Raw genomic sequence first — 25,712 nt, forward strand, 5'->3', positions numbered from 1 at the left:
CATCCCGCCCAGCACACGTCAGGGCAAGACAATGCTTCCGCCCCCCGGTGCCTGGTGGGAAGAAGAAAAACCACCACCTCCGTTTGACGGTCTCTCGGCGTCTCTACACGCGTTCGTCGCGTTCTGCGCACACGCATGTGTGGGGTATTTGCGCCAGCAAGGAAGTGTAATTTTGGTATTTTCATTGCGGATTCGCGACCAGGCTCGATTTATACCTCGCCAAATGCGCTACACACCGGCAATAGGTAGAGGAGTGTGTGTGTGTTGTGTGAGATGAATTACGAGTGTGAGGGTCACACGGTTGCAAATTGCGTGCACACACACACACAGTGCATTGTGTGAGAAGGCCGTATGTGTGTTTACCACCATCAGCTGTGGTTTGTGTGCGTTTTTTTGTTATAAATTTAGGTAGTTGGTTAGGTCACGCTCACAATGCCTTCCTGGTGTTTGTTTAACCTTTGCTGTTGGATTTAGACGACCTCAGGTCGATTTTGGGTGCACAGAAACCCTTGCTGGGTAATAATTGGAACTCGGCCAAGAAGGCTTTAACCTCTCGGAAGAATGTTTCTATCGAACAAACCCTCGGTGATCTTGTGAATATCTTGCTACTTCTGACTTTCTTTTCGTACTTTGTTTGTAGTTGGAAAATGCATGCTATTACTGATCATAGTAGCATGTTTCAAACAACCTCCGGACTTCTTGAGAATCTCTGCAACTTCAAGCAGATCTCCGGGGGGATTGGTCCGGATACATTTCCTGTCCGCTATCAACCCATCACCTACCGAGCTGCACTAATATAGGCAGGAGTTCACTATAGAAAGCCCACACGCAGGTCGCATATCGCAAGGACCCGTTTCCGCATAACCCGTCCGTTCGTTAAATATCTTCCTCTCTACTCTCTGCACTCCCTGCGGGGGTTAGCGGGTTCAACGAGCTAGCGACATCTGCCTCGACCAGTTCGATCCTTTCGCATGGGAGCGGTAGCGCGACGACCACCTCCGACTATGGCAGCCTCGGATCATCCACCGATTCGGTGCACCGGTCGCCATATCTGAGCAGCTTCAACAGTACGATGAGCTCGTACTATAAGCCACTGTTTCGCACCTTCGGCAAACGCTTCGACTCACCAACGGCGGCAACATCGTCCAACACCGCGCTGACCGCTTCGACAACCGCACGCAGCAGAGTAAGTGTGAGGATGTGAGAATTGGAGATGGGAGGGGAGACACTCTGTGTGGTGAACCGTGATGGAGGGGAGCCGATTGAGTTGTAATGGCGTGTGTAGACCATTGTGTGGATATTCATGCGCAGGCAATCACAGTTGGAATAAAACGTTAGCGTAGCATTGTGCGACAGATATGTAAAGGTGAAGGTTAGGAACGGGGGTTTTGGGAATAGCGCGAGCGTTATCGACTTCTCTCCATTTCGCGGTGCACATGGAGCGGTTTTGCTGTTGACTATCCTAACGTCGATGCGTTCCAATTTTGCAGCGTGAAAGCACCACCGAGGATAAGGATAAGACACCGCTAGTGATCCCGAGCAAAGCGCCGGGTGGAGTCAACACCACCGGCAGCAGCAGCAGCAGTAGTAGTAGCAATAGTAATAGCAATAGTAGCAGTGGAGTTACCGGTGGCAGCACCATCTCACGGCTGGAATCGAAGTACTCCGACATACTGGATCGGGTGCATCGGCGCAAAGAGCAGGAGGATAAGGAGAAAACGCTCGAACCAGCGGCGGGGCTGTACCAGCACCATAACCACCAGCATCAGCACCAGCGTCTGCTGAACCCGCTGATGAAAAGCTCGACGACCAGCAGCATCGTGCGTGATAAGTCCTACTCGAGCGCGAAGGAGCGCACACCGTACAAGTTGCAGCTGTTGCTCGGTGGTGGCAGCAGCAGTGGGAGCCGCTCGTCGAAGCTGTCCAGTGCCGGTGGTTCGTCGGGTGGTGCATCGATGGTCGACAGTCTGTACGATCGGAACGGCCGCACGTACGGTGCTACCGATCGTAGCTCCGGCTTGCGGACGTTCGGTACGAAGGTACGCACGAAGGAGGAGGGCAGTGGCGGCTATCAAAGCCAACCGGGTGACGGCACCAGCAAGGAGAACCTGTTCAAGTCGAAGTACGATCCGACCGAGCTGCTGTCCGAGGTGACCGGTGCGTCCGCGACCGGGAAGGCGCGGCGCACAATTAAACCGTACAAGCGGAGCGACACCACCGACATGGGCCATCTGCTCCATACGCATCAGCACCAGCACCATAACCACAGCTACCACCAGGACCATCAGCACCACCAGCTGTACGATGATGACGGTGGCACAGTGCCGGCGGTCGACGGTGCTGTGAAGAAGGAGCGCCGGAAAAGCTGCCAAACGACTTCGGGCAGCGGTCGATACTTCGATGCGGACGGTATCTGCACCGTGCCGTTGTCGAGCGATGATGACGACCGTGGCTCTTCGTCCGCCGACGGTGACAGTAAAGATCCGCGGCAGCGCGAACGCCACAACCGGCGGCGGGAGATAGAGAGCTTGCTGCAGAAGTACGCACCGCTGGACGATCCGTCCCGGCAGCAGTTGCTACAGCAACAGCCCCCGTCACAGCCGAGACGCGAGCGTCGCTCGCATGCCACTGTTAACCCAAGCACATCCGAACGGTCCCCGCGACCGGATGACGATAGCGTTCTATCCTCGTCCCATCTGCTGCAATCAGCTACCAGCGGCGCCATCTACCAACGTCAGCGTACCTCCTCTTCCCACGTACGCATGTACTATCAGCAGCAGCAGCAGCAACAGCAGCAGCAACTGTACGGCACAGCAACCACCGGTGCAGCCCTTGGTGGCGGTGGTCTGCAGAAGTCGTACACGGTGCAGAACGTTGCGTCGCATCTGCTGAACGGTGGTGGACATCCGCTGCAACAGCACTACGGGCAACAATTGCCGTACGGTTCGCAACACCACCACCACGGTGCACCGATCGGTGGTTCGATCCTGCCGATCAACACCACGTCGCACGCCTACAACAGCCGCACGGCTGCTGCACTGTCCAGCAATGGCGGCGGGCTCGTGCCGAACCAGCTTCGCGGTCTCCGATCGCGCATCCCCAAAGCGCTGTCCACCTTCGTAAGGATGAACACCATCTCTACTTCACCATTATTCATCCAATCACCAACACTTACATGCCCCATCACCACACATTCTTCCACCATCATTTACCCAATTAGCATGCTCTCTTGCTCGCGCGTGTGTGTGTGTGTGTTTGTTTTGTTTTCCTTGCCGATGAACGACGTTGGGACGTGTTTCAACACATACATTTGTGCATTATACACCTAACCCGCTTACTCTTTTACAGCTCTCTCACTTGGATGACGGTGCCGTCTGACTACTAACAAACAAACAAGCAAACAAAAACCGTCTGACGTTACGAGGAGCATGCAAACAACACTTCGGTGCAGTACACTTACCATTTATTTTAACACTTATTTTTTATGACTTATGAATACTCGAAAAGAAAACTCAACCGAATGATTATCCTTCGCCCAACCGTGTGTTCCTGTGCGGAGTAAACAATAAGTACTGTGTCCATTACCGCCGCATGCGTCGTGCGATGTTTTGCATAAGAATTCCTAATTTTCTTTGTCCTGTTTTTGTTTTCTTACTTTTTTTTTGTTTTTTTTTTTTGTTTGGAGTTCTTTATTCCAGAGATATCCAGAACGGCTAATATGATCGTTTTCCTTTTTAGGTTTTACGCTCTACTAAAATGCATGCATGTGTGTACGATGTTGATGTGGTTGATTCCACATTGTTGGTTTGTTTATTACATGCTGGGATACCACTGTTTACTCATATATTTCTTTTTTGTCTTTTTGTTTGTTGCTGTTCGGTTATCTCCTAACCGGATGGCTGGGAATTTTCTTTTCGTTCGCCATTGATCAACGTAGAAGCAACCGAGCGTTCGCGACGATGCAGATGGTCATCTGATATACCGAAACGGGGATGTGCTGCTCAACAGATGTAAGTGGAATTTAACACTATGAGTTTTGGGAGGGTTGGGGGATATGTTTGTATTTAAAGTGCGTTCTGAAGTACTGCTGAAATAAGTTTGTTTATATCATTAGTATGAAAATTTTTTACTAGAGCAAACGTTGGCACACCTCAGTATATAGACCGTGTGAGCAATAAGTTCGAATATTATATTAACAAATGATTGAAAATCAACTCGATTATATCTCTTGTGTTTTGGTGTTTGCTATGTTTAAGAATAATTATATAACATTCGTAATTGGTATTACTTCACGCGCTTCACGAGGTTGCTCAATCAAATGGCATATGTTGTCCGAGATTTGAGAATTGCTGATGAACATAGGGCAAAAATAGGGACAAATTTGTATTCGAACTTATCTATCGATCACAGTGCCGAGCAATACCGGGAGTTCCGAAAAATTCTTCATTCAATTGTTTACCTTTTTCCTTTTTGGCAGATGAAATTCTCTCTACCCTCGGCGAAGGTACGTTTGGACGCGTCGTCAAGGCCCGGGATAGAGATCGGTATGTTATACCAATATCACTCGTTGTGTTTTGTGGGTCATGCTTCTAATCACCGTACTGCTCTTATTACAGTAACCACGTAATGGCGATAAAGATCATCAAGAACGTGGACAAGTATCGTGATGCGGCAGAGATGGAAATCGGTGCGCTGGCTAAAATTAAGCAACTCGATCCCGATCTGGAGCAGTAAGTGTACCCTTTTTTTTCCCCCCCGATTTAGCGCTGGGACGTGACAAAACATCAACTCCTAATGTTTATTTTAATTATTCATTCCACAGCCTGTGCGTAAGGATGTTGGATTGGTTTGACTATCATGGACATACGTGTATCGGTTTCGAAATGCTTGGATTAAGTGTTTTCGACTTTCTGGTAGGTGAAAGCAATCCTGCAATCGATGTGTTCTTTCTCGTTTGTAGATGGTTAATTGTTTTCCCCTCTCCAACATGCTTCTGTTTTTTTTTTTTGCAGAAAGAGAACAACTACTCACCGTATCCGATCGACCACGTACGGCATATATCTTACCAGCTGTGCTTTGCCGTCCGGTTCTTGCATGATAGTCGCCTCACGCATACGGATTTGAAGCCGGAAAACATACTCTTTGTTGACTCGGAGTACAGCATGACCCCTGCCCGCTTGTTCTCGGAGGTTAGGCCAACGACGAACTGGCGACGTATTAACTGCACGGATATACGACTGATCGATTTTGGCAGCGCAACGTTTGACGATGAACACCACAGCACGATCGTTTCCACGCGCCATTATCGCGCACCGGAAGTCATTCTGGAGCTCGGTTGGTCGCATCCGTGCGATGTGTGGTCGATTGGGTAGGTTGAAATATGGCTACCATTGTGGTGTTAAACTTAACGTTTGTTTGTTTCCTTTGCGTACTAGTTGTATCATGTTTGAGTTGTATCATGGTGTGACACTGTTCCCTACGCACGACAACCGGGAGCATCTGGCCATGATGGAGCGCATCCTCGGTACCATCCCTTACCGCATGGCAAGGTAAGAAAGCAGCGACAGCTTTGTTTATCAGCACTGCGTTAACTGTGTTGCTACTGTGTTTTCGGAATCTATTGTTTGTTTGCAGACAAACCAAAACACGGTACTTCCACTACGGCAAGCTAGACTGGGACGAGAAGTCAACCAATGGGCGATATGTGAATAGTAGCTGCAAACCGCTCCATCGGTTTGTGCACTCGGACAAACCCGAGCACTTGCAGCTGTTTGATCTGATTCGGAAGATGCTAGAATACGAACCCACCAAACGCATAACGCTGGGTAGGAAGATGATGCGCTTGTGCCCGTTTTCAAGTTGACTCAATTTCATCTATTTCTCTTTTTTCTTTTTGTTTTAGATAAAGCCCTACGACACCCATTCTTCGCGAAGCTCCCTGCAGAAAAACGGCTGCATGAGCAATGTAATTCTCATGCGCATGCCAACCCCGAATGGGAGCGTGCCCACAGTCTGTCGAGATAAAACAAAATCATCTCCAGTAGCAACTTCTTACCTAGATACACAAACACACATACCAGCAAAACCACCAGCCCACCATGAGCAAACCGGCATGCCCAGTCCCGTACACCGCACGGGGATGGGAAGCTGGTTTCGCACCTGACATCACACCCATAAACCTCAAAACAGCACCTCCATTGTGTGTGTGTGTGTGTGTTGTTCAATAATTTTCTGTTCATTGACCAGCAATAGAATAATGTCAACATTACAATAGAGCTGACAGCGCTACATATGACAGACGAATAGCGCAAAGCAGGGTACGGTTTAGCCGCAACTTTCACGGAAAAGACAGCCCGCGAATCAGACGTATTAATTTAATTTTAGTATTTCACAAACTACTTTTCAATTACAACAAAGAAAAACGAATATTCGGCAAGTGAAAGCCATCTCGGAAATGCACAAAGCGAAGAACAACAACAAAAAAAGCCGCAAAGCGATAAGACATATAATAGTTGGCTTTGCTACCAAGCGTAGCGTTCGAAATTTTCTGTTAGAAATATGAAACTAAATGAATTGAACGAAACGAATAGCTTGCGTTACACTGCGATGTAGAATATTCGAATTCATATCGATCCGCACACGAAAGATCTTGTGCGAAATAAATGTAACTGAATGACGGACAGGCTAAATTAATTTAGTTGAGTAATCGCGATATTTGCTTGTATACTTACCACATGTGAAAAAGCAGTATACAACAACCTCCTTCTGTTTTGTAATACCGGGAACATATAAACAGGGTAATATGGTCTTTGCTCGTCTTTGCTATGTGTAGGGGAGGGGGGATAGACCCTGATGGGGATTTTGGACCGGTTCTATCTTATGAAGACCCGGTTCCGTTAACAAAACACCACCGGGTCACCCCCGATACCTTCAATTGCCATTTTCTAAAATGAACAATTCAACGAAAAACGTCCGGCTGTAGAATAACGAAAGGAGTTAGATAAATCATTATTAAATTAAAATCGGTAACGTTTTCCTAAGCCACAATGGAGGGGCAGCATAAATCGGGGCAAATGGGGAGTGGGAGACATTAGATAATTCATCAAATTAAGGGCAAATTCATCTCGCGCAATACAAAAAGCGCGGTGATCTCTACCGAACCACTACAAAGCGGATAGTTTAGAGTTTTTAGTTGTATCTTACTTTGCTTTGCCTATTTTTCGACATCGTCTGCCCATTTGTTCATTTGGGTTATGTGTTTACAGGCTTACCGAGCGCGACACACACCGCAAGTCGTGCGTTTGATTGGCTGTTTTCGATTGAGCAAATGGTTGTTGCTCGTTTGCACACATTTGTGCAACAGCGCACAGCGAGTCCAGCGAATAGTTTAAAATGTTTAAGGGAAGATATTCGGTCAGCTTGTTCACAAAAAAAAAATGATTTTTTGTTTACTTACTCTTGAATATGTGTGCTTCCTAATAGTAACACTGCCTTTCTGTCTATATTTAGGTTTTTTTTCTAAAAAAAAAACATGAAATGTTAGGTTTTCGAGTTTCTGAGCGTATTTCTCCCCTTAAACAAATGTTAGGAGCAATGGTTCGAAAAAATAGGGCGTGCTTAGGAAAAGAGGAAGGAAAATAGAGAGAAATAGGAAGACAATCATAGAAATGCGAAACTGATGGTCTTTTATACCATTCGTCAAACGACCAACAAACGTTGCACATTTGCCAAAAGGAAACGCACAGTCGGAGGGAAAAATGTTTCCTCCCATTAAGAATGATTTGACTCTCGTTTAAACGCATTTTTGTTTTCTTCTTTCACCCAAACCGGACACCCGGTTGCGCTAAAACATCATTTAAATGTTTCGTTTGTATTTAACTGCTTAACAGTTTTGTATTGCGCACCCAACTCACAAGCGTCCAGGGTTTTTTTTTCATTTCATTTTGTGCTCACAACACAAATCTTTTAAAAAGATGTCGTAAAAGTTTTTTTTTCTATTTTAAGTTATCGTTTAACAACTAATCGTTATTTGATCGATATTTGCTTTTTTTGCTTATTTTCTTGTCTTAAAATTCTTACAATTTTTATTTTCGTTTCTTTTATCAAATATTACTTTCAACGCGGCATTGGTTTCGAGTAGATATTGTAAAGGCGACCGATCCGCGGCGCCCCGAACCGGGAAGCAAACCGCGTGCCCCGTTGCCACTGTCACTGTCACTGTTGCCGATAATGGCACGCTGGCAGAAGCTTGGCTCGAAAGCTTAAGAATGCAGCAACAGCACACACCCCTTTACACAACAACAACAACAACAACAAACAACGGTGGGGTTGACAAGATGGTGGAAGAAGTAAACAAAACAATGCGTAGATTCGCTTTGGTGGTGAAGCAAAGGCACACAGACACAACGTTTTTGGGCAATATATCGTACACGAATGAAGCGCGCGGTTACGACTGGAGCGGTTTGCTACACAAAACAAGAAGGGAAACAAACAATAGCACTGAATAGTATATGTTACCGTGACAAACATCGGCGTACACACGCGCACACAGTGTTCAAAAACTATGTCAATTTCGCTGCAACATCTTAAATTTAACTCGTCCGTATAGAAGTGTGTGGGTATGTTCCGTTTGATGTAGCATTATAAAAAAAAGGAATGGAAATGACACACCCACACAATTAAAGGTCAAAGAAAATGGTCCAGAAAGGTGACCGTGACCGACTACGATAACGCTAGTTTATTTATCCTGTGTCTTCCAGTGCGTGTAGAAAGCGAGAGCGATTGATATGGGCTAGGTAGGCAAACTGCAAAACAGGGTATTTCGTTTGTTAATATGTTTTTGTTGGACGCTGCTCTTGTGCAGCGCGAAACGTGGATGAGAGTATCGCAAGACCAAACGCTTCCGGGACAGTTTAAGGAGAAGGATTCAAACAAAACACCAGATATGGTTATTATTACTGTCGGACTAGAACCTTAGATCGATCAGAGTAATGAGACAACGGGGACGATATTGATAGTGGCACACACAAAACCATACTTTCAAGAGTTCATGCCGTAAAGAGGCATCTAGGGCCTTGATGAACGAGCTTCAAAAATTGAAATGTGAAGCAATGAGAGGCGTGAAATATTAAACCAAGATGAAATGATACAGCACGCTCTGGGATACAAAAGATCGCTAACCGTTTGGAATTTCATGAATGGCAGGGTTGTTATGTCTTTCTAAGGCACAAACGGTGTTCCTTGAATTCCACCGTTGCTCTATCAGTAGCGCAACCGAGAGTACAGCATGATTAATTAAAATATAATGTTTCTTTTTTTTCTCTCTTTTTTTTTCAAATTCCAATACCAACATAGCTATTCTTATGTTCGATTATTGCTATTACTATTATTACTTTTATGCAAACCTCTCGGTTTAAACAACCCAGCATCAAGCAAATGAGTGCCTGGTAAGGCAAAGGGAGAGATGGTAAACGCTGACGGTGATGAAAACAAAGTAAGAAGTAAAACAATTTGCTCCACTGCTGTTAAGGGAAAGGGGTGAAATAGTACCGAGCAGAACTGTAAATAACTCCTTTGCGTTCTTTGCATACAATCGCCCGGATCGTGTGTGTTAGTCAGTGAGCATAATCAATGTCCCATCGACAAGCGATTGTTGTTGGAAAATTGGTTTTGGAGAGTTGTAGCAGCAGTTGGATGGAGCGTGAAAAAGAAAATGTTAAAGCCGAGTGTGATCAACCTAACAATGTATAGAGATGTTTCTAGCGAAATAGCGTGGCGTCAGGTTTTTTTTCTTTTTATTAAGTTTTTAGTTTTTGTTTCGTCATAAAATTCTCATCACCTGATGCAGGTAAAGATATTAAAGAAAATAGAAACTGAAGCAAAACAAAAAAAAAACTGAACTGTTTTTTTTTGTTGTTGTACATGAATTGTCGACGAGTCTCTTATGTTATTAGCATTAAAACGATGCCAACGCGCGAGTTTATAACACGGTGTGGAATGTATAATAGATAAAGAGAATGCGATTAAGGGAAGAGATATAAATAAATAAAAAAATAAGGAGCACAGGGGTAAAAAGCATCCCCTGCCCAAATACCCACCAGTGCTGGCGTTGGCTCGCTAGTTAAGGGATGAACAAAATGTTACATGTGAAAATGCAAACACACTCTAGCGAGGCTCATGTTTCGAATGAACTCACATTAGACACCGGTACAAGGCCGTGAGTGGACACGGATTATAACAGGAGTTAAGCGTTGGTGAAAACGAAATGGGTGATGTAAATAACAAAACAACCACCAACAAAGCGAAACAAGTCCACACCTTGGTGATTACAATAGAAATGTGGCGGCTACAACAGAGGTAAACAAATTTGTACCGCTCGGTGTGATTTTTGAACTTGTTAGTTAGTAAAGACTTATTTAATAAAATGGAAGAACAAAAAAAACATGCAAACACAATAAGTTGGTCGAGTTTGTATTCGTATTTTGGTTTTTTTGTGTCATTTTAATTTTTATTAGTTGTTCTTTCTCTGCGCTATTCGATTGCGTGTGTGTGTTTTTTTTTTGTTTTTCAAATCGGGAAATGTTTCCTTAAGTATAACAAAAGAGAAAAGGGAAATTTCAAAAAATGGTGGATATTGTTTTCTTTCGCCTTTATCTATCGCTTTGTTGTATTTTTTTTTTTCGTTTCTTGTGTGTCTTCTTTACACTTCGCTTTGCGCCTTTTTGTTTTTAACTTGACTCTTGTTTAAAATCTATCGCACAATCAACACACATTCACAAACGCTCCCATCCACACACACCCACACACACACGCATTGCTATTTGTTTGAAAATTTCATTGTTGTTTTTCTCTCCTTTAAAGCATAACGCGGTGTTCTGTGTTTCTTTTTTTATACAGGGTTTACTATTCCATTTGGCGATACCGGAGCTTTTGCCTTTATCGCTCCAACCAGCGAGCCCTTAAAGCTTCCAAGAAAAGTTATTAATTTCGGGTGGATGTATTTGCATACCTTCAGGGGCGCATAATGCAAAGCTCCAACGTCGCCAAATAAATCTGTGAACCCTGTTTTTGTGCGCCCCTGAAGGTATGCAAATACGTGCACTCAAAATGGCCTCAACGGCAGTGCTGATTGCATACGTTCAGGCGTTCACTATTCGATAATTTTCTTGAATGGATCTGTCACCTATCGGAGCACAACAGTTCCTATACCTATGGCCAGCTTCTATGATACTAAGTGTTCTTGCTACCTTCCAGGTGCAGGTGAACTTATTACATTGGCAAATGTGTATGCGGGACATCTAACATTCATCACATACATTACACACAGCTTGTCCTAACATAAACGTCACATCTATGCCACGAATTACACTTCCACTGCCGTATGTTTGGGTTTCTTCAAAATAGCAAATAAACAACCAGCATCCAGGAAAATGAGATTTAAAATGTTTCACCTTTTATTCATCAATTCGCTTCCGTTGCAAGATCATCCAGTTATTCAGCCTGATATTCGGGAATATAACCTCAAAGTCGTGTTCAGAATATGGAAGTGATCTAAAATCGGACATTGGAAGAGATCATCTAGATCGGAAATTGGACGAGATGCTAAAACAACTATCGGTTTCCTTCTCTTACATGTATGTGCATGCGTGTGTGAGGGTGCGTGCATGTCATTCGTTTGTTTATTGTTTAATGTTTTTTCCCATTTAGTTTTGCTTTGTTTGTTTTTTTTTTGTTGGTTTTGTTCGTACATCCACATTATATGTATCATTTGTTTGCTTCTTCGCGCGCTCCTTTTCTAAACTTCAAAATGTTTTGCTTTGCTCTCGTTTATATTTTTCGTCTTTTAATTATTTTTTTCTTTTCTTTTATCTTTAAATTATCATTACTCTATCATTAATCAAACGTGTTTGGGTTGATTTCTTTTTTGTTTGGTTTGTTGTTGTTGTTGTTTGTTCCGTATGCTCACGGTTCGGTTGTCTGCCGCTGGAAGAACTACGTTTTAGACAGGAAGAATGCTGACGTCCAGTCCTGATTATCGTTGCCGAAGTTCTCCTCAATATACGTCTCGATCGTGTGGAACAGATGTTCGGACACGCTCCGATACTCGTGATCTTCATCGACGTACATCTGATGGCGGATGTATGTATGTTACCATGTATCTAGCAGTTGTGAAAACGATGCCCAACCAATGTAAGCTTACCTGATGCCGGAAGATGATACCCCGATTGACGAGCGAACGGGTGAGCAGCGCAGCATGCTGCTCGTGCACAACGCAATCGGCCGTGCTGTGGATGAGCAGAAAGTTCTTCGACGCCAGGCTAGCGACCTTGGTCGACAGATCTGACTCGATCAGTGACCGCTCGGTGTCATCCTGTTGCAGCACATACCGTTCGGTAAAGAAGGAATCTGGGGAAAATGTACAAATACGAATTGAAGGGTGTGATTGTGTGGTTAAGAGAGAGAGAGGGAAAGATAGATATATATATATGTCGTTCTTCAACGGTTGGCGATTCTTACTGTAATAGCGGAAGGATACGATAGGCGAAATAGCGGCCACACACTTCAGCACCTGGTTCGCATCAGTAGCAAGCATCTGCATTGCAATGTATCCACCGTAGCCCTTACCTGCAAAGTGTTATAAATCGGGGGAGTTAAAAGTCTGTTTGTAGGTCTTTGCATTACAACTCAAGTGGTTTATACAACATTCTAGTTAACTTCAAGAAAACATTCACATTCAAGGAGGTATAATATATAATATCGGTGTATGAGATGGAATTCATCGTCATCAGGAGGAAGTATGTGAACAATAAATCACGATTAAAGATCTTGTAGTAATACCCCTGCAGCGTGCATCCGCTCTCGCAATTTATCATCAATCGTGATAGCAGATCTTCTAATACATTGGCTAGTAATATCGCATACCAACAAGGTCGTGAGAACGATCGCTAATGCATGTGAGATAGATAAAATAGAGAAGCATTTTTCATCTCTCTCAAACTCCACGCCAGCTGATACAAAATCCCATACAAACGAGCCGTTTTCCGAATCCTGGTACCAGGAGAGCAGCCAAATCAAGAGGTAACATCAATACTTCTGCAGCGTGCAGTTTTTCCAGTTTATTTAAATTTAACGATCGTTGTTTAAAAGGACACTTTTTAAAAATATTTTTCAAAAAACATACATCATTTAGTGTAAGGAAGATGGATGAAACGGAAAGCATCCTTCATTTCGCTCAAACTTTATGTCGGCTGGTACAAAATTCTATGCAAAACCAGCTGTTTTCAAATGTCCAATACCATGAGAGCATCCACGGAAGTGGTAGCACCTGGTACAGCAATTTTGCTCGAAAACCGCCGAAAGGTATGCAATGTTTTTACACTAACTTTCCATACAAACCAGCTGTTTTCAGATTTCCGATACCAGGAGAGCATGTTGAAGAGGTAACACCTGGTACCAGCCGAGCAAGCACAAATCACTCGCTTCCCGGTAGTTGCAATCCCAAGTTGTTGCATGTAAGATGTTGCATGCCAGATGTTGCGCAACATATGTTTCATGCCAGATGTTGTGCAACATATGTTGCGCAACATGTGTTGTGCAACATTCTGGTACCAGGTGTTACCTCTTGAAAAACATGCTCTCCTGGTATCGGAAATCAGAAAACAGCTGGTTGGTATGGAAAGTTAGTGTTTAAACGTTGCATACCTTTAGGCGGGCAAAATTACCAGGTGCTACCTCTTCCGTGCATGCTCTCCTGGTACTATACATTCGGAAACTGGTAGTTTTCGAAGAAATTTTTCACAAAAACATGCTCTCCTGGTATCGGAAATCTGAAAAAAAATTTAATGCGCGGCTACGGTATAGTGATTTTTTGCAGTTGGCAAGCTGATTTTGTCACTTGACAAATTTGTCAGCATTTTGTAAGCTCTCGTGGCCCTGCACCTCATTCATGTGAGCTATTTTTCAACACCGTTACTGACAGCATTAAGAGACAAGAACTCTACAGCGATACGTACCATAAACACAGATGCGGTTAGGATCTACCAGCTTCAAGTTGTCTCGCAGATACCTGTCCAAAGCAAAAGGGGATTTCTCGTCATTAGTAGGCGCAATGTCAACCTTTTTTTTAGTTCAACTTACATCAGCACAGCCAACTGATCTTCGACCTCGATGCCGACGCGTCCCCGAATTTGGGTCTTGAGCGATTCGCCCTGGAATCCGGACCCCCTGGCATCGATCTGCGCGATAATGTACGACTGATGGCTGCTGAGGTACCAGTTCCAGTCAACGCTGTACTCCTCCGACACGAGCTGCCGTTCCGGGCCGGCCTCACTGGGCAGAACGCGGTGCGGAAAACAAATGAAACATTAAACAGTCCCCATTCCAATTCCAGCATTGCCAGCATTCAAGCTGGCAATTATCCAACCCGTAACTCACATGTGCAGTATGAGCGGCAGCTGCAAGTCGTCGTCCTCCTTCACGCCGGGCGGCAGGAACAGCTTGACCTGCGCGTTAAAGTCGTACTTAATCTGCACGCTGAACGTCATTATCTGCGGCTTGGCCAGCTGGACCAGCTGTTCGCGCAGCTCGTTGCCATCGTTCAGCACGCGCACCTTACGCTCCGAACCGGCCTCCACCAGGTAGGTGGAGGGCGATTCCGGTCCGAGGCACTCCTGCACGAAGTACGTGTAGTCGTCGTTGAACGAGACGCGGTTAAACAGACAGTTGTTGGGCCGCTTGGACGGTGGTGTGTCGGTACCGTCGTCACCCTCGCTGCCGTCCGACGGGCCCCGGCCGCACGTCACGCAGTACGGCACGGCGGACCCGAACGGGCGCAACAGCAGCACATCGCTCGCATTGTGCCCGGGACGGCCGGTGTCCGGGTTGGCATCGTAGGGCGTACCGGGCCCACCGGAAGCGGTTGCGCCACCACCTGCACCACCACTGCCCGCCATCGATGCCATCTGTTCGAGTCCGAGCGGTATTTTGTACAGATGGCGTTGGCCCGGTTTGTGGTATGGGGCCGCCATGTAGTAGACGAGCCCACGGCGCTCATCGTACCCGACGATTTCCGTCACCTCGAACTGGCCCATGGTCAGCGTGATGGTGCGCTTGGTACCGAGCAGCACCAGCACCAGGTGCCGATAGTAACCGTGCGAACCGTCGCGCACATTCAGCCGCTTCAGCATATACAGATGGCGTGGCATCGTTGGTGCGGGCGGGGTGGTTGGTGGTGGGGCTGTTGTCGTTGTGGTTGTGACCGGTGTTGGTGCAGGTGCGGGCTGCGGTGCATCGGCAGCGAAACTATCCAGCGATGCCGGGCGTCGTATGAACAGTGGCCGCTCACCGATCAATACCCACGAGTTGGCGACGGCCTTCTCTTGGAATATCTACATATCGAGGAGAAAGAAAAGAAACAGCTAGATCAAGGCACGTTCTGTCCAATTGTTTATTTATGGATTATAAACATATGGAGAGTTGTACATATAGAAAGATCCTTCGTGTATATGCAGAGGGTTGGATCAAAGGTTGCACCTCTAATTAAATTGTTACCGTTAACAAAATAATTGTTTCAAAATATGTTGACGGTCAGATTTTCTACTCGACTTCTTTGTCTTTCATTCACTGGTAAAAGCAGTGGAGGATCAATCCCGTTGGAGGCCCAGGGCGGAATTTTTCAAGGGGGGCCCATAATTTTGCTACGGCATTATCGGTGTTAGGGAGATGTACTTCAAACATGATGTAACAACACCAGCAAAGTCTCGGAAAGAAAGCTCCCTTGCGTACATCTCAGAGTTCTGTTGCGTAGCCCTGTAAACGGGCCTAGTAAGCTAGTCTCTATATATAAACTTTTGTATGCGCTAAGGAGAACGATAACGCCACTACTTGGATCGCCATTAGCTGGTACGAAATTCCATACAAAACCAGCTGTTTTCAGATTGCCGATACCAGGAGAGCATCCACGGAAGAGGTAGCACCTAGTACAGCAATTTTGGTCGAAAACCGCCGAAAGGTATGCAATGTTTAAATACTAACTTTCCCGTTGGTCGTGAAAACTTTCTTCGAAAACTACCAGTTTTCGAATGTATAGTACCAGGAGAGCATCCACGGAAGAGGTAGCTCCTGGTACTGCGCCGTAAGGTATGCAATGTTTATACACTAACTTTGCAACCAACTTGCAATGCGCCGTCAGGTATGCAATGTTTATACACTAACCTTGCAACCAATTTGCAATGCAAGTTTGGTGCAAGCAAGAAACTTGCAGCAAGATGGCGCCCAACTTCGTACTTGCATGCAACAAACTTGCATGCAAGTTTGTATGCAAGTTTGCATGCAAGTTTGCATGCAAGTTCTTGAATGCAAGTTCTTGCATGTAAGCTCCTGTATGCAAGTTCTTGCATGCAAGTTCTTGTATGCAAGTTCTTGCATGCAAGTTCTTGCATGCAAACTTGCATACAAACTTGCATGCAAGTTTGCATGCAAGAATTTGCTTGCAAGAACTTGCATGCAAGTTTGCATGCAAGTTTGTTGCATGCAAGTACGAAGTTGGGCGCCATCTTGCTGCAAGTTTCTTGCTTGCACCAAACTTGCATTGCAAGTTGGTTGCAAGGTTAGTGTATAAACATTGCATACCTTACGGCGCATACCTAGTGTATACACATTGCATACCTTACGGCGCAGTACCAGGAGCTACCTCTTCCATGCATGCTCCCCTGGTACTTTAAATTCAGAAACTGGTAGTTTTCGAAGAAAGTTTTCACGACCAACGGGAAAGTTAGTGTTTAAGCATTGCATACTTTTCGGCGGTTTTCGACCAAAATTGCTGTACTAGGTGCTACCTCTTCCGTGGATGCTCTCCTGGTATTATACATTCGGAAACAGGTAGTTTTCGAAGAAATTTTTCTCGACCAACGGGAAAATTAGTGTCCTGGTACTGGTGCAATTTCGTTTATACTTTAAAGTCACAAAGACGATATTCTTCTCTGCATTTAATTTATCACATAGAAACAAATGTTTTATATAACCAAGGAAGATATTTTTGATCAATTTTCTACCTTGTAAATTAATTTTTTTTGCTATAAATTAACTTTGTTGTAAAATTTTCAAAAATCGCACAATCGACACAAATTTTTTGGGGCCCCCAACACGGCGAGGCCCTAGGCGACCGCCTACTCCGCCTACCGTTTGATCCGCCGCTGGGTAAAAGAAATAAAAAGGCACGATTGTATCAGTTGATTTGACCATAATATTCCATCAAGTACTGGGCGTCTCCATCAAGCTGTGTGCAAAATTTATAATTCTAACATTTTATTGCGAATCGAAATGTTTCAATTGTTTTAAGTGTTTATAATAAACTTAAAAAAATAAAACTTAATAGGGGCATAAATAAAATTATAAATACTAAAAATAATAACAGTAATAGATTTAAATACTTTTTTAAAAGTGAAAAAATATTATAAAACTCACATATTGTGACGCGCATGTTATTACTCTATCAATTAGCAATAATTAAGACAAGGAATTAGTTGTCTTGGTGGAGAAACACCAAAAACACCCTTCTTTTTCTAGATCCAAATGCCTCATTCTTCCTTGAAAGTGTTCTACAAAGTGAACGAGGTGATGTGTCAAGTGCTAAAGTACACAAATGTTGTCTGATCACATCAATGTTCACTGCATCAACGTTTAGTACTAAAAATTATTATTTTTTTTATTTAGAACTTTCAAATTGAACAGAGTGCCTCTGAGTCTCGCTCTTTGGATATCTTAAATGGGTTTCGATGATTAGAACAACGCGTCTAGGAAGTAAATGATCATTCATTTAAAGCAAACATTATAATTTCAGAAGCAAAAACAATAAAAGATCTTCAAATCATGTTTTCAGAGTGATTCTGAAATCTAAGAGGTTTCGTGATTCTTTGAGGATTCATGATTCTTTGAGGATTCATGAATCTTTGAAGATTCTAGAATCGTTGAAAATACTAGAATCTTTGAAGTTTCATTAATTTTGAGAATTCTTTGAAGCTTCATGAACCTATCATAAAGGATTCGGGATTTTTTAAGGATTCATGAATCTTTGAGAATTCTAGATTCTTTTAGGATTTATTAATCTTGAGAATTTTTTGAGGATTCATGAATCTTTGAGGATTCTGGATTCTTGAAGGATTGATTAATCTTGAGAATTTTTGGGGAATTCATGATTCTATAGAATTGAGCTTCAGATTCATTAATTCAGTTTTACGATTCATTGAGCTTCATCAATTGGAATCAGATTCACGCAACACCACACTGCTTATCACTCTTACCTCCACGCATGTAAACGATGGTGCTCGGCAGAGCAGTACGTGCGCTACGCTCTGGTTCCGGCTGGCATACGTGACGGACAGCTCGGTCGACGACAGCCAGCTGAGACCACCGACGTAACTGTCGGTGGCACGGATATACGCCGGCACGTTGACCGGTTTCGGGAAGATGTACTTCAGCACGCCCAGATGCACGACGTACACCGTCACGTTCGGGTTGGCCGAATGTACCTTCGGGTAGCGCAGGCTGTGTATCTTCGGATACTGCTGTCCATCACCGTACCAAAGATACCTGGACCGAGGGGAATGCCAGACGTCGGTTTCAGCAAGATCGTGATTGTTACGTGCTCTAGCGACTACTTACTGATACTCCTGCACGCTCGATAGATTGAAGGAGAGAAAGGATAGATACTGGCCGTCGGGCGAGAATAGTAATGACGGTCCCTTTAGCTCGAGCACGTTCGAGTAGAGCCAATCGGGCACCCCATTCAGTACCGGTCCGTCCCGTCCTGCAGTGAGAAGAGCGAGTGTGTGAGCGAGATTGATTCCGTTGGTGGAGTTCACCCCCGTAGACGGATAGCTCACGTTGCTATCCCATTATCTCCTGCCTCTACCTACCGCTGGTGGTGATGCGACAGATAAGATCGTACTGTACGCGCGGCTTGTAGTAAATATCGCCCTGGTGCACGTACGCAATACCCTGGGAGGAGGTGCCTGAGCCGGATGCGGCCGAACCGGATGACGAGGAGGCGGATGCGGACGATGGCGAATGGAAGGATTGTCCGGGCGACTTCTCGCCACCGGCACTGCCGGAACCGTTCGAGGCCACCGGTGCCCACAGGACGTGCTGGAGCTGTGGTGCGGTCGTGTCCAACTCCTTCGCCGACAGCGAGAACACGTTCGACGAGGCTAAATCGTACACGTAGTAGCTGAAACGCCGGAGATGGAAAGCGAGTGTCAACAATCAGCAACGACGAAACAGGAAACCGACCCCGGGTCACCTACCTGCGATTGTACCGCTGCGTGTTACCGTTGGACGCGTACAGCAGCACAAAGCTCCGATCCGGTGACACATCGTAACTGTCCACGTTGAGCTGCCGCTGTGGATGGATGGAAGTAAGTGTGGTGCGGGACCAAGGGTTGAGTGATAAACCATTTCCGCAAAAGGCGGATTACACTTACAAAGGTGGCATTGTTCATGAGAACCTCAAACCGGAAACCACCGTCACGGGTGATTTGCAACGCAGTTAGGCCACCTTCCGAGTTGATGAACACATACTCGTACCCTGCCGGTCAGGATGTGGGGAAACGAAGAAAATGGGTCGTATAAGATATACAGTGCGGCGGGAAGGCGGGGAAGACGGGACGGATGAGGAGGGTTATTACTCCCACTTACGATTAATCCAGGAACCGTTCTGTGTGTTCCATTCATATCGGCCCGATTTGATATCGTACAGCGATATGCGACGCCCGTGTAGCTTCGAGCTTTCGATCTCTACGGAAAATGGTGGATCGGGTTAGAAGTAGAGATGAGAAACGTAATGGTAGAAGCAGTAGAAAAGAGAGAGAACAAAACATCAAAAACAAACAACACTCTTTGAAAACGGACAAAACAAAAACCACACCAAGATACAAACCAAAATGCACACACACCCAAATTAAAAATCAAATCAGAGACAAAACCAGTGTGTGATGGAACTCAAAAGGATACAGCGATAGTGTGATAGAAAGATAGATAGTGCGATAGCGTATGAGAGAGAGAGAGAGAGAGAGAGAGAGAGAGAGAGAGAGAGAGAGAGAGAGAGAGCGAGAACATCGACACACATACTTCAATGTACCATTAGCGATATTTTTTATTTTTTAAAGGCGATTTGCATTTGCTCCCTTTCCGATTTGAGCCTCGTCTACCGTTTGGTTGAACTTTACTTTACTTCATTCCCAGGATGTGGTCTACTATTCGATACGATGCAACAAACAACAGAGCATGACAAGTGACAAAACAACGGTGAAAAACATACACGCACACACATTAGGAAGAAAAATTGGTTCGAAAATACGAATTTCCATCGCAATGCAGGAAATACAATAATAATAATCCCTCTAATACTATTTAATATTAAAAGCAAAATTTTATTCCAAACGGTGGGATCAGTTAACAATCCATTGTGAGCCAAATTTTTGCTGAAGTTAAAATTTAGCTTCTTCTCTAGGTGAAGTTTCACCAAACGCACCCTGAAAAACAGATCCTTTGGCACCAATATTTTGTTCCAAATGGTGGGATCAACTAAAAATTGCGCATTATGAGCCATATTTTTGCTTAAGTAAAAAAAAAATCTTTTATTCTGCAAATAGGTTTTATGTCGACTGTTTCCTACTCTTACAAAAAATTAAGTGAAAACTAGCTTCTGTGCAGATAAATCTAAAAACTTTTTTTTTCTTTTATTTATTCAGGAACGGCCAGGCCGTGTTGCTTTTAATCTAAAAATATTACAATGGGAAACACGTAACCAATGGGGAAAAAAACAATGCAATTTTGGGCTAGCTTTTAATTTACCACCACGAATTAAATTAAGGCTTACATTTATAATTCTACTAGTTAACTGTGCGTGCATGTTTCCATTGAGTACAGGGATAGTGAATATTAAAATGTAAACAATCACGATAATTGGGATGCCTATGAGTGGAAAATAGGGGCGAAATCGATCGTGCTACCAGATGATGCATAGGTTTCCGTTGTATTTTTTGCTAAAAATATACATACACAGGGTAAATACGAAGGGGGGAAGGCAGAATGGGGTTAGGTAGGGATTTTTGATACAGATGGGAGTTCTGAAACTGTAGTGCCATCTCGTGAGAATATATTTGACCCCGCGTACACCTATGCGGACGCAAGGACCTTTGAAAGTGCTCACATTCCGAGGTGTGCTTTCGCTAATCCGCTTACAGTTCACTTTAGCCACACAAGGCCACACATTCCGCATTAAGCATTACGATGGCATAGTAGCGTAGATAATCATAATGACGTCGGTGACCGAGACCGTGGTGATATGAAAGTGGAATTTAATTTCCTCTCCGGCGCACCCGTCAATCGTCCAACTTAATTAACATTTACACGGTCGAAAGTGACCATTGGAAGCGGAACATTTAACAAAGAATAATAAAAAAACGCACACAAAGCACACACTACCTAGAAGCGAAAGGTGATTGCGATTGTTTGGAGTAACGCCGTAAAAGAATATAAGCGAAACACAAAGGACACCGCGCGCAAGAGGTAAAATCGTTCAGGGGTTTATTTCGCCCAGTAGGGTATAGCGAGACAATCGTGAAAGATCACGAAACAGTTGTAGACGGAGGCAACGGAAGCCACTAAAAACACTAAATAATTATACAATTACACACAGCCATGCATTAATTGCAACCAGTGACGATTGCGTTCTAGAGGATACGCTGCTCTAAATGAAATTCCAACTACATTCGTGTGCGTGTATGTAATTCCAGGGCCATCTGCTTGATTGTCTATGCATTTACGCAAGTGCTGGATAAATGTGGTTCGATTAATTACTCTGAGTGAATCTTCAAACCGAATGTTTAGAATAAAGATCTATGCATATTTAAATCGCAATAAACTTTAAACATTTATTTTTAATTGTATTTATACTTTTTAGTTTTGTTAATATACATATGCCTTTTTCTGAAGGTTAGAAAAATGAATCTTCCCATATATAGACCTCACAGATTCTGACTCCTGAATCGAATGACTTCCTATTGGAGCTTCGCATAAATCGTTCTTATCAGAAGATTCATCAAGCACCTCAACGGTTGACGAATCTGAAGTCTTATCCTTTTTATTTGATTTTATTTATTTGAAGCTTCATTTGATTATTTTTTAATGAATCTTTAACCTATTCATGAAATTTGAGGAATTTGTGAGTCTTCATGGATTCGCCAAAGATTCAGTAATCTTCAGACTAGAGTTTCGGAGCCTTTCATTCTATTCTGTAATCTGATTCAAAATTATCCAACACTACTAATTGAACTCTTACGCACTTGCAATCGGAAAAGTCACACCAAAATTATTTCAATACCGAAACGGAGGGTTCTAGAGACCGAAGGGAGACATGGTGGATGAGTGTATCTGTGTGTAGGTGACATGGGGAGAGGAGGAACGAGTTAAAATCTGTGAAAACCCCTTAAACCCTTGCCAGGCGAACAATTTAAAAAAAACAATAGCACAAAACAACGTGTAATAAACAGTGAAACAGACGCACAAATAGTGACAGGGCGGGTAAAGAGTAAGCCAAAAACAAAACGAGAAAGTGAACAAGATATCGAGAGAGACAGAGAGAGAGAGAGAGACTGGGTTTGTTTTTGATCTGTTTCATAGTGTTTAGCAGTATCGTCGTTGTTGACGGTTTTTTAAATGTATTTTTTTGTAAAGAAAACAAAACCAAAACAATGAAAACACGTTTTTAAACAAACAATGCACCTGGTGATAGAAGTAGAATGGAAAACACAATTAGCCCCAATACGGCAGCAATCACTAAAAGCGCAATAAAAATTCCTCTCCAATTTCTTTTTTCCGAGGAAGAGACAGTTAATTCCTATGCAGAAGAATAAAAGCGAAAAGAGAGAAAGAGAGAAAGAAAGATAGAGAAAGAGAGAGAGAGAGAGAGAGAGAGAGAGAGAGAGGAGTTTGGTTGAGAGAAGAAGAAAGATGTTAGTATACAGATAGAAACGACAAGAAAAAGAGAGAGAGAGAGAGAGAGAGAGAGAGAGAGAGAGAGAAAAGAGCGATCAGTTTTCCTGCGTTATTTTTCTTCTTCTTCTTAATTGTGGGGAAAATGTTTTGTTTGTCTTTTTATTATTTTTTGGGGTTTGGTAGGGGGTTTTTTTCGGTTTGTTTGTGATGTTTTTGTTTTGCTAGCTGTGGGTTTACTATTGTTACTATTTCAGTATGTGTGTATGTCATGTAAAGAATTAGCACGTGGGGCTTCTGGGTGGGAAAGGGTGGGAGAAGAGAGGGAGCGTTAAATGAGGTTAGGAGAGCACAAGCACGCGCACAACCACGCGCGCTTTTCTATTGCTTCTAGGTTAATGTGCCATACGTATTGTGGTGTGCGTGTGTGTGTGCTTTTTTTGTTATCATATTGCTTCTTCTTGCTACTCGTGGAATGCTTCTAATCCCTTTTTTAAAAAGGTTATTCATCACACACACACACACACGCATACACACAAAGGTTGACATTTTGGTGTGTTATTGTGCCGTTACACTAAAAGGAACGTTTGAGGTTAGGATGAGAGCTTTCTATTGTGTGTTCGGGATAATAAGATCCTGGACGGATGGGATTTTTTTGAAAGGCACTCTGTTTGTGTGGTTGGTTCTCATATCGTTTGGATTGTTATTGTATGTGAGAAAGGCGACAGAAGAAGCACTTCTAACGAGCCACTATAGCAGCCACGAAACGCTCTAGAGAGAGAGAAAAAAGTAGGGTTAGGAATCGTACGGAGTTTTTTGGGTGGTTTGAGGTTAAGCTAGGTCGTTATAGGCGGCACTATAAAAGTTAGACACAGGTGAAGCCAGGACAGGCAGCGGGGACATAGAGCAGTAGAGCAAGTTAAGTAAATGGCCTGCCGTTCGTCCTTCCCGCACCGGAAGGTGGAAAACAGCGTGCAGAAAGCGGAAGGGGGAACTTTGGGGAATTGATTGGATCTCGGGCTATTCGGAGATCTTGGATCTCGGAGCACTACATCCAGCGCACCCGGATGCTGGAATAAGGTTGGGTTATAAGGTTTTGCTTTTGCACGATGCCCTCTGCTCGGGGAGATTGAAACATGGGATGGATGGGTATATCAGAGGGAGCTCTGGGTAATTGAGGTGAACGGATCTCGTTTGCGTTTGCACTTCACCTCGAACTGCGAGTCCTTCTTGTTCCGAACGGTCGCATGGCCCGTACTCTGGACGGTGTTCATCTTCGCTGTCCTTGGATGGTGACTCCGGCGGTTTCCTCGAAGGTCCTAGCACCCGCACCCAAGGACACCCGTGGTGAGCCTGGTAGCACCGCGATACAAAGCGTATCTGACGACGTTGATTGGCTGTGGTGCTGTTTTGCACAACTGGCGGATGCTTGTTCGCCTACGCCTGTTCTTCGTATCCTCTGGCCTAGGATATTTGATTGATGGGACACGCTGCGGAAGCGCTACTTCGCATCCACACCCGCACACACACCCGCATACACACACACATACACGCACACACACACTAGCACAAAGCACCTCTTCTACTAAGTGTTCCCTCTGCTACCACCGTACCGCAGTTGCAGGACACTCTACCACCGTGGCAGCACACACTCCACTTACAGCGGCTACAACGTGGCGAGTGGTACCGATCGGAGGGATCGAAAATCTGTGCTTTGCTTTGCCCTTCGTTCGCGCTTCAATCGTCTCTGGTTAGCTGCATCCTTGGAAGCAACACTTGGAGCGCAACCCCTTTTGCTGCGGGCGGCACACGGTCTGGGGTCAGCGTGATGTGGTGGCCGCGTAGGGCCAGGAAACGCACAATGGTGAGCGAGCGTGTAACGAGAGCCACCCATGCAAAGGGAACCCCAAACACACACACACACGCACACGACTGGGAGCGGGTGCGCGCACACGCATACACACACTCTCACTGGCACACACACTCTCGCACACCGACGCACGCAGACGTACTGGCACACACAACAGGCCCGAAGCGCAGCAGACACCGAAGTCCACCGTACCGAGTGGAGCACATTACTGCAGTAACACACACGGCTATATCCGTTACAGTACTATCACCCTTATCCACCTCCGGCCCTTCAACGCTAAGCCAGTCCCACCAAAACCCCCCTTTTCTTTCCACCAACTCTCGTCTGGTGCAGCGATGGACACAGGGACAGCGATTACGGACACTCGTGTACGAACGGCGTGTGCATGAATGAATGAATCGGTTTGGACCGCAAACTCGAAAGTGTGGCCAACAGGATCCGCTTCTGCTGGTGTTGTGCCACATCCGTGAGCGCCATCCGCATGCCAGAAATGCTCTTGCTCTCCCAATAGCGCGAGATTCCAAGATCTTTGCTCTCCAACAACATTTACATCCCCCCTGCCTCGTTGTACAAGGACATCGAGCGGAAGCCTTTGGACATATGTTTATCCTTTTGCTCGGTCTTACCCGTCGTTTTTTTTAAATGTTTGCCCTCTTTCTTGCTCTCGCGGTTTGGTTCCTCGTCGAAACTGCTCTCGAAAAAGGAGCAGTGCCATAACGACATGTAGCGTGCAGTTTTCATCACCATCGTGGGTAACGCATTCGGCCAGAGTTGTTGGGAGGAAAAATCAACAAAAACTCCTCGGACATGGGGCGCTCATGCGTACTACCATCGTGGGTGTTGTTTTACA

At 44.6% G+C, this 25,712-nt stretch overlaps 2 protein-coding genes across 2 annotated transcripts in view; one reads left to right on the plus strand and one right to left on the minus strand.

Annotated features, from left to right (window-relative positions):
- Positions 1 to 10,488, plus strand: part of LOC128306614 (uncharacterized) — a 71,947-nt gene extending 61,459 nt beyond the window's left edge. Inside the window, exons 3-11 of the mRNA XM_053044173.1 lie at positions 3,938 to 4,010; positions 4,478 to 4,544; positions 4,617 to 4,730; positions 4,823 to 4,913; positions 5,013 to 5,368; positions 5,436 to 5,549; positions 5,635 to 5,825; positions 5,903 to 5,965; positions 8,141 to 10,488. Of these exons, the coding sequence (XP_052900133.1) occupies positions 3,938 to 4,010; positions 4,478 to 4,544; positions 4,617 to 4,730; positions 4,823 to 4,913; positions 5,013 to 5,368; positions 5,436 to 5,549; positions 5,635 to 5,825; positions 5,903 to 5,965; positions 8,141 to 8,265 (1,194 nt within the window). The 3' untranslated portion in view covers positions 8,266 to 10,488. The remainder of the gene's footprint in view (positions 1 to 3,937; positions 4,011 to 4,477; positions 4,545 to 4,616; positions 4,731 to 4,822; positions 4,914 to 5,012; positions 5,369 to 5,435; positions 5,550 to 5,634; positions 5,826 to 5,902; positions 5,966 to 8,140) is intronic.
- Positions 10,489 to 10,496: 8 nt separating this feature from the next.
- On the minus strand, positions 10,497 to 25,096 carry LOC128307063 (inactive dipeptidyl peptidase 10). The gene is made up of 14 exons (XM_053044779.1): positions 24,204 to 25,096; positions 22,783 to 22,897; positions 19,693 to 19,791; positions 19,479 to 19,582; positions 19,302 to 19,396; positions 18,915 to 19,225; positions 18,661 to 18,805; positions 18,300 to 18,588; positions 14,434 to 15,386; positions 14,137 to 14,328; positions 14,013 to 14,065; positions 12,517 to 12,624; positions 12,200 to 12,405; positions 10,497 to 12,126 (listed from the first exon to the last, which is right to left on the minus strand). The coding sequence occupies exons 1-14, from the start codon at positions 24,264 to 24,266 to the stop codon at positions 11,992 to 11,994; spliced, it is 2,868 nt and encodes a 955-aa protein (XP_052900739.1). The 5' UTR covers positions 24,267 to 25,096; the 3' UTR covers positions 10,497 to 11,991.
- Between the last annotated feature and the right edge of the window lie 616 nt (positions 25,097 to 25,712).

The sequence above is a fragment of the Anopheles moucheti genome, chromosome X, assembly GCF_943734755.1.
Source record: "Anopheles moucheti chromosome X, idAnoMoucSN_F20_07, whole genome shotgun sequence".
In the NCBI taxonomy this organism is placed as follows: Eukaryota; Metazoa; Arthropoda; class Insecta; order Diptera; family Culicidae; genus Anopheles; species Anopheles moucheti.

Excerpts from the sequence above, each read along its gene's own strand:
- LOC128307063 (XM_053044779.1), bottom strand. The coding sequence starts at position 24,266 with ATGAACACCGTCCAGAGTACGGGCCATGCGACCGTTCGGAACAAGAAG. Across the intron at positions 19,583-19,692 it reads GAACGGTTCCTGGATTAATC|GGTACGAGTATGTGTTCATC; the intron begins GTAAGTGGGAGT and ends CCTGACCGGCAG. Across the intron at positions 12,625-14,012 it reads TAACCGCATCTGTGTTTATG|GTAAGGGCTACGGTGGATAC; the intron begins GTACGTATCGCT and ends AACACTTTGCAG.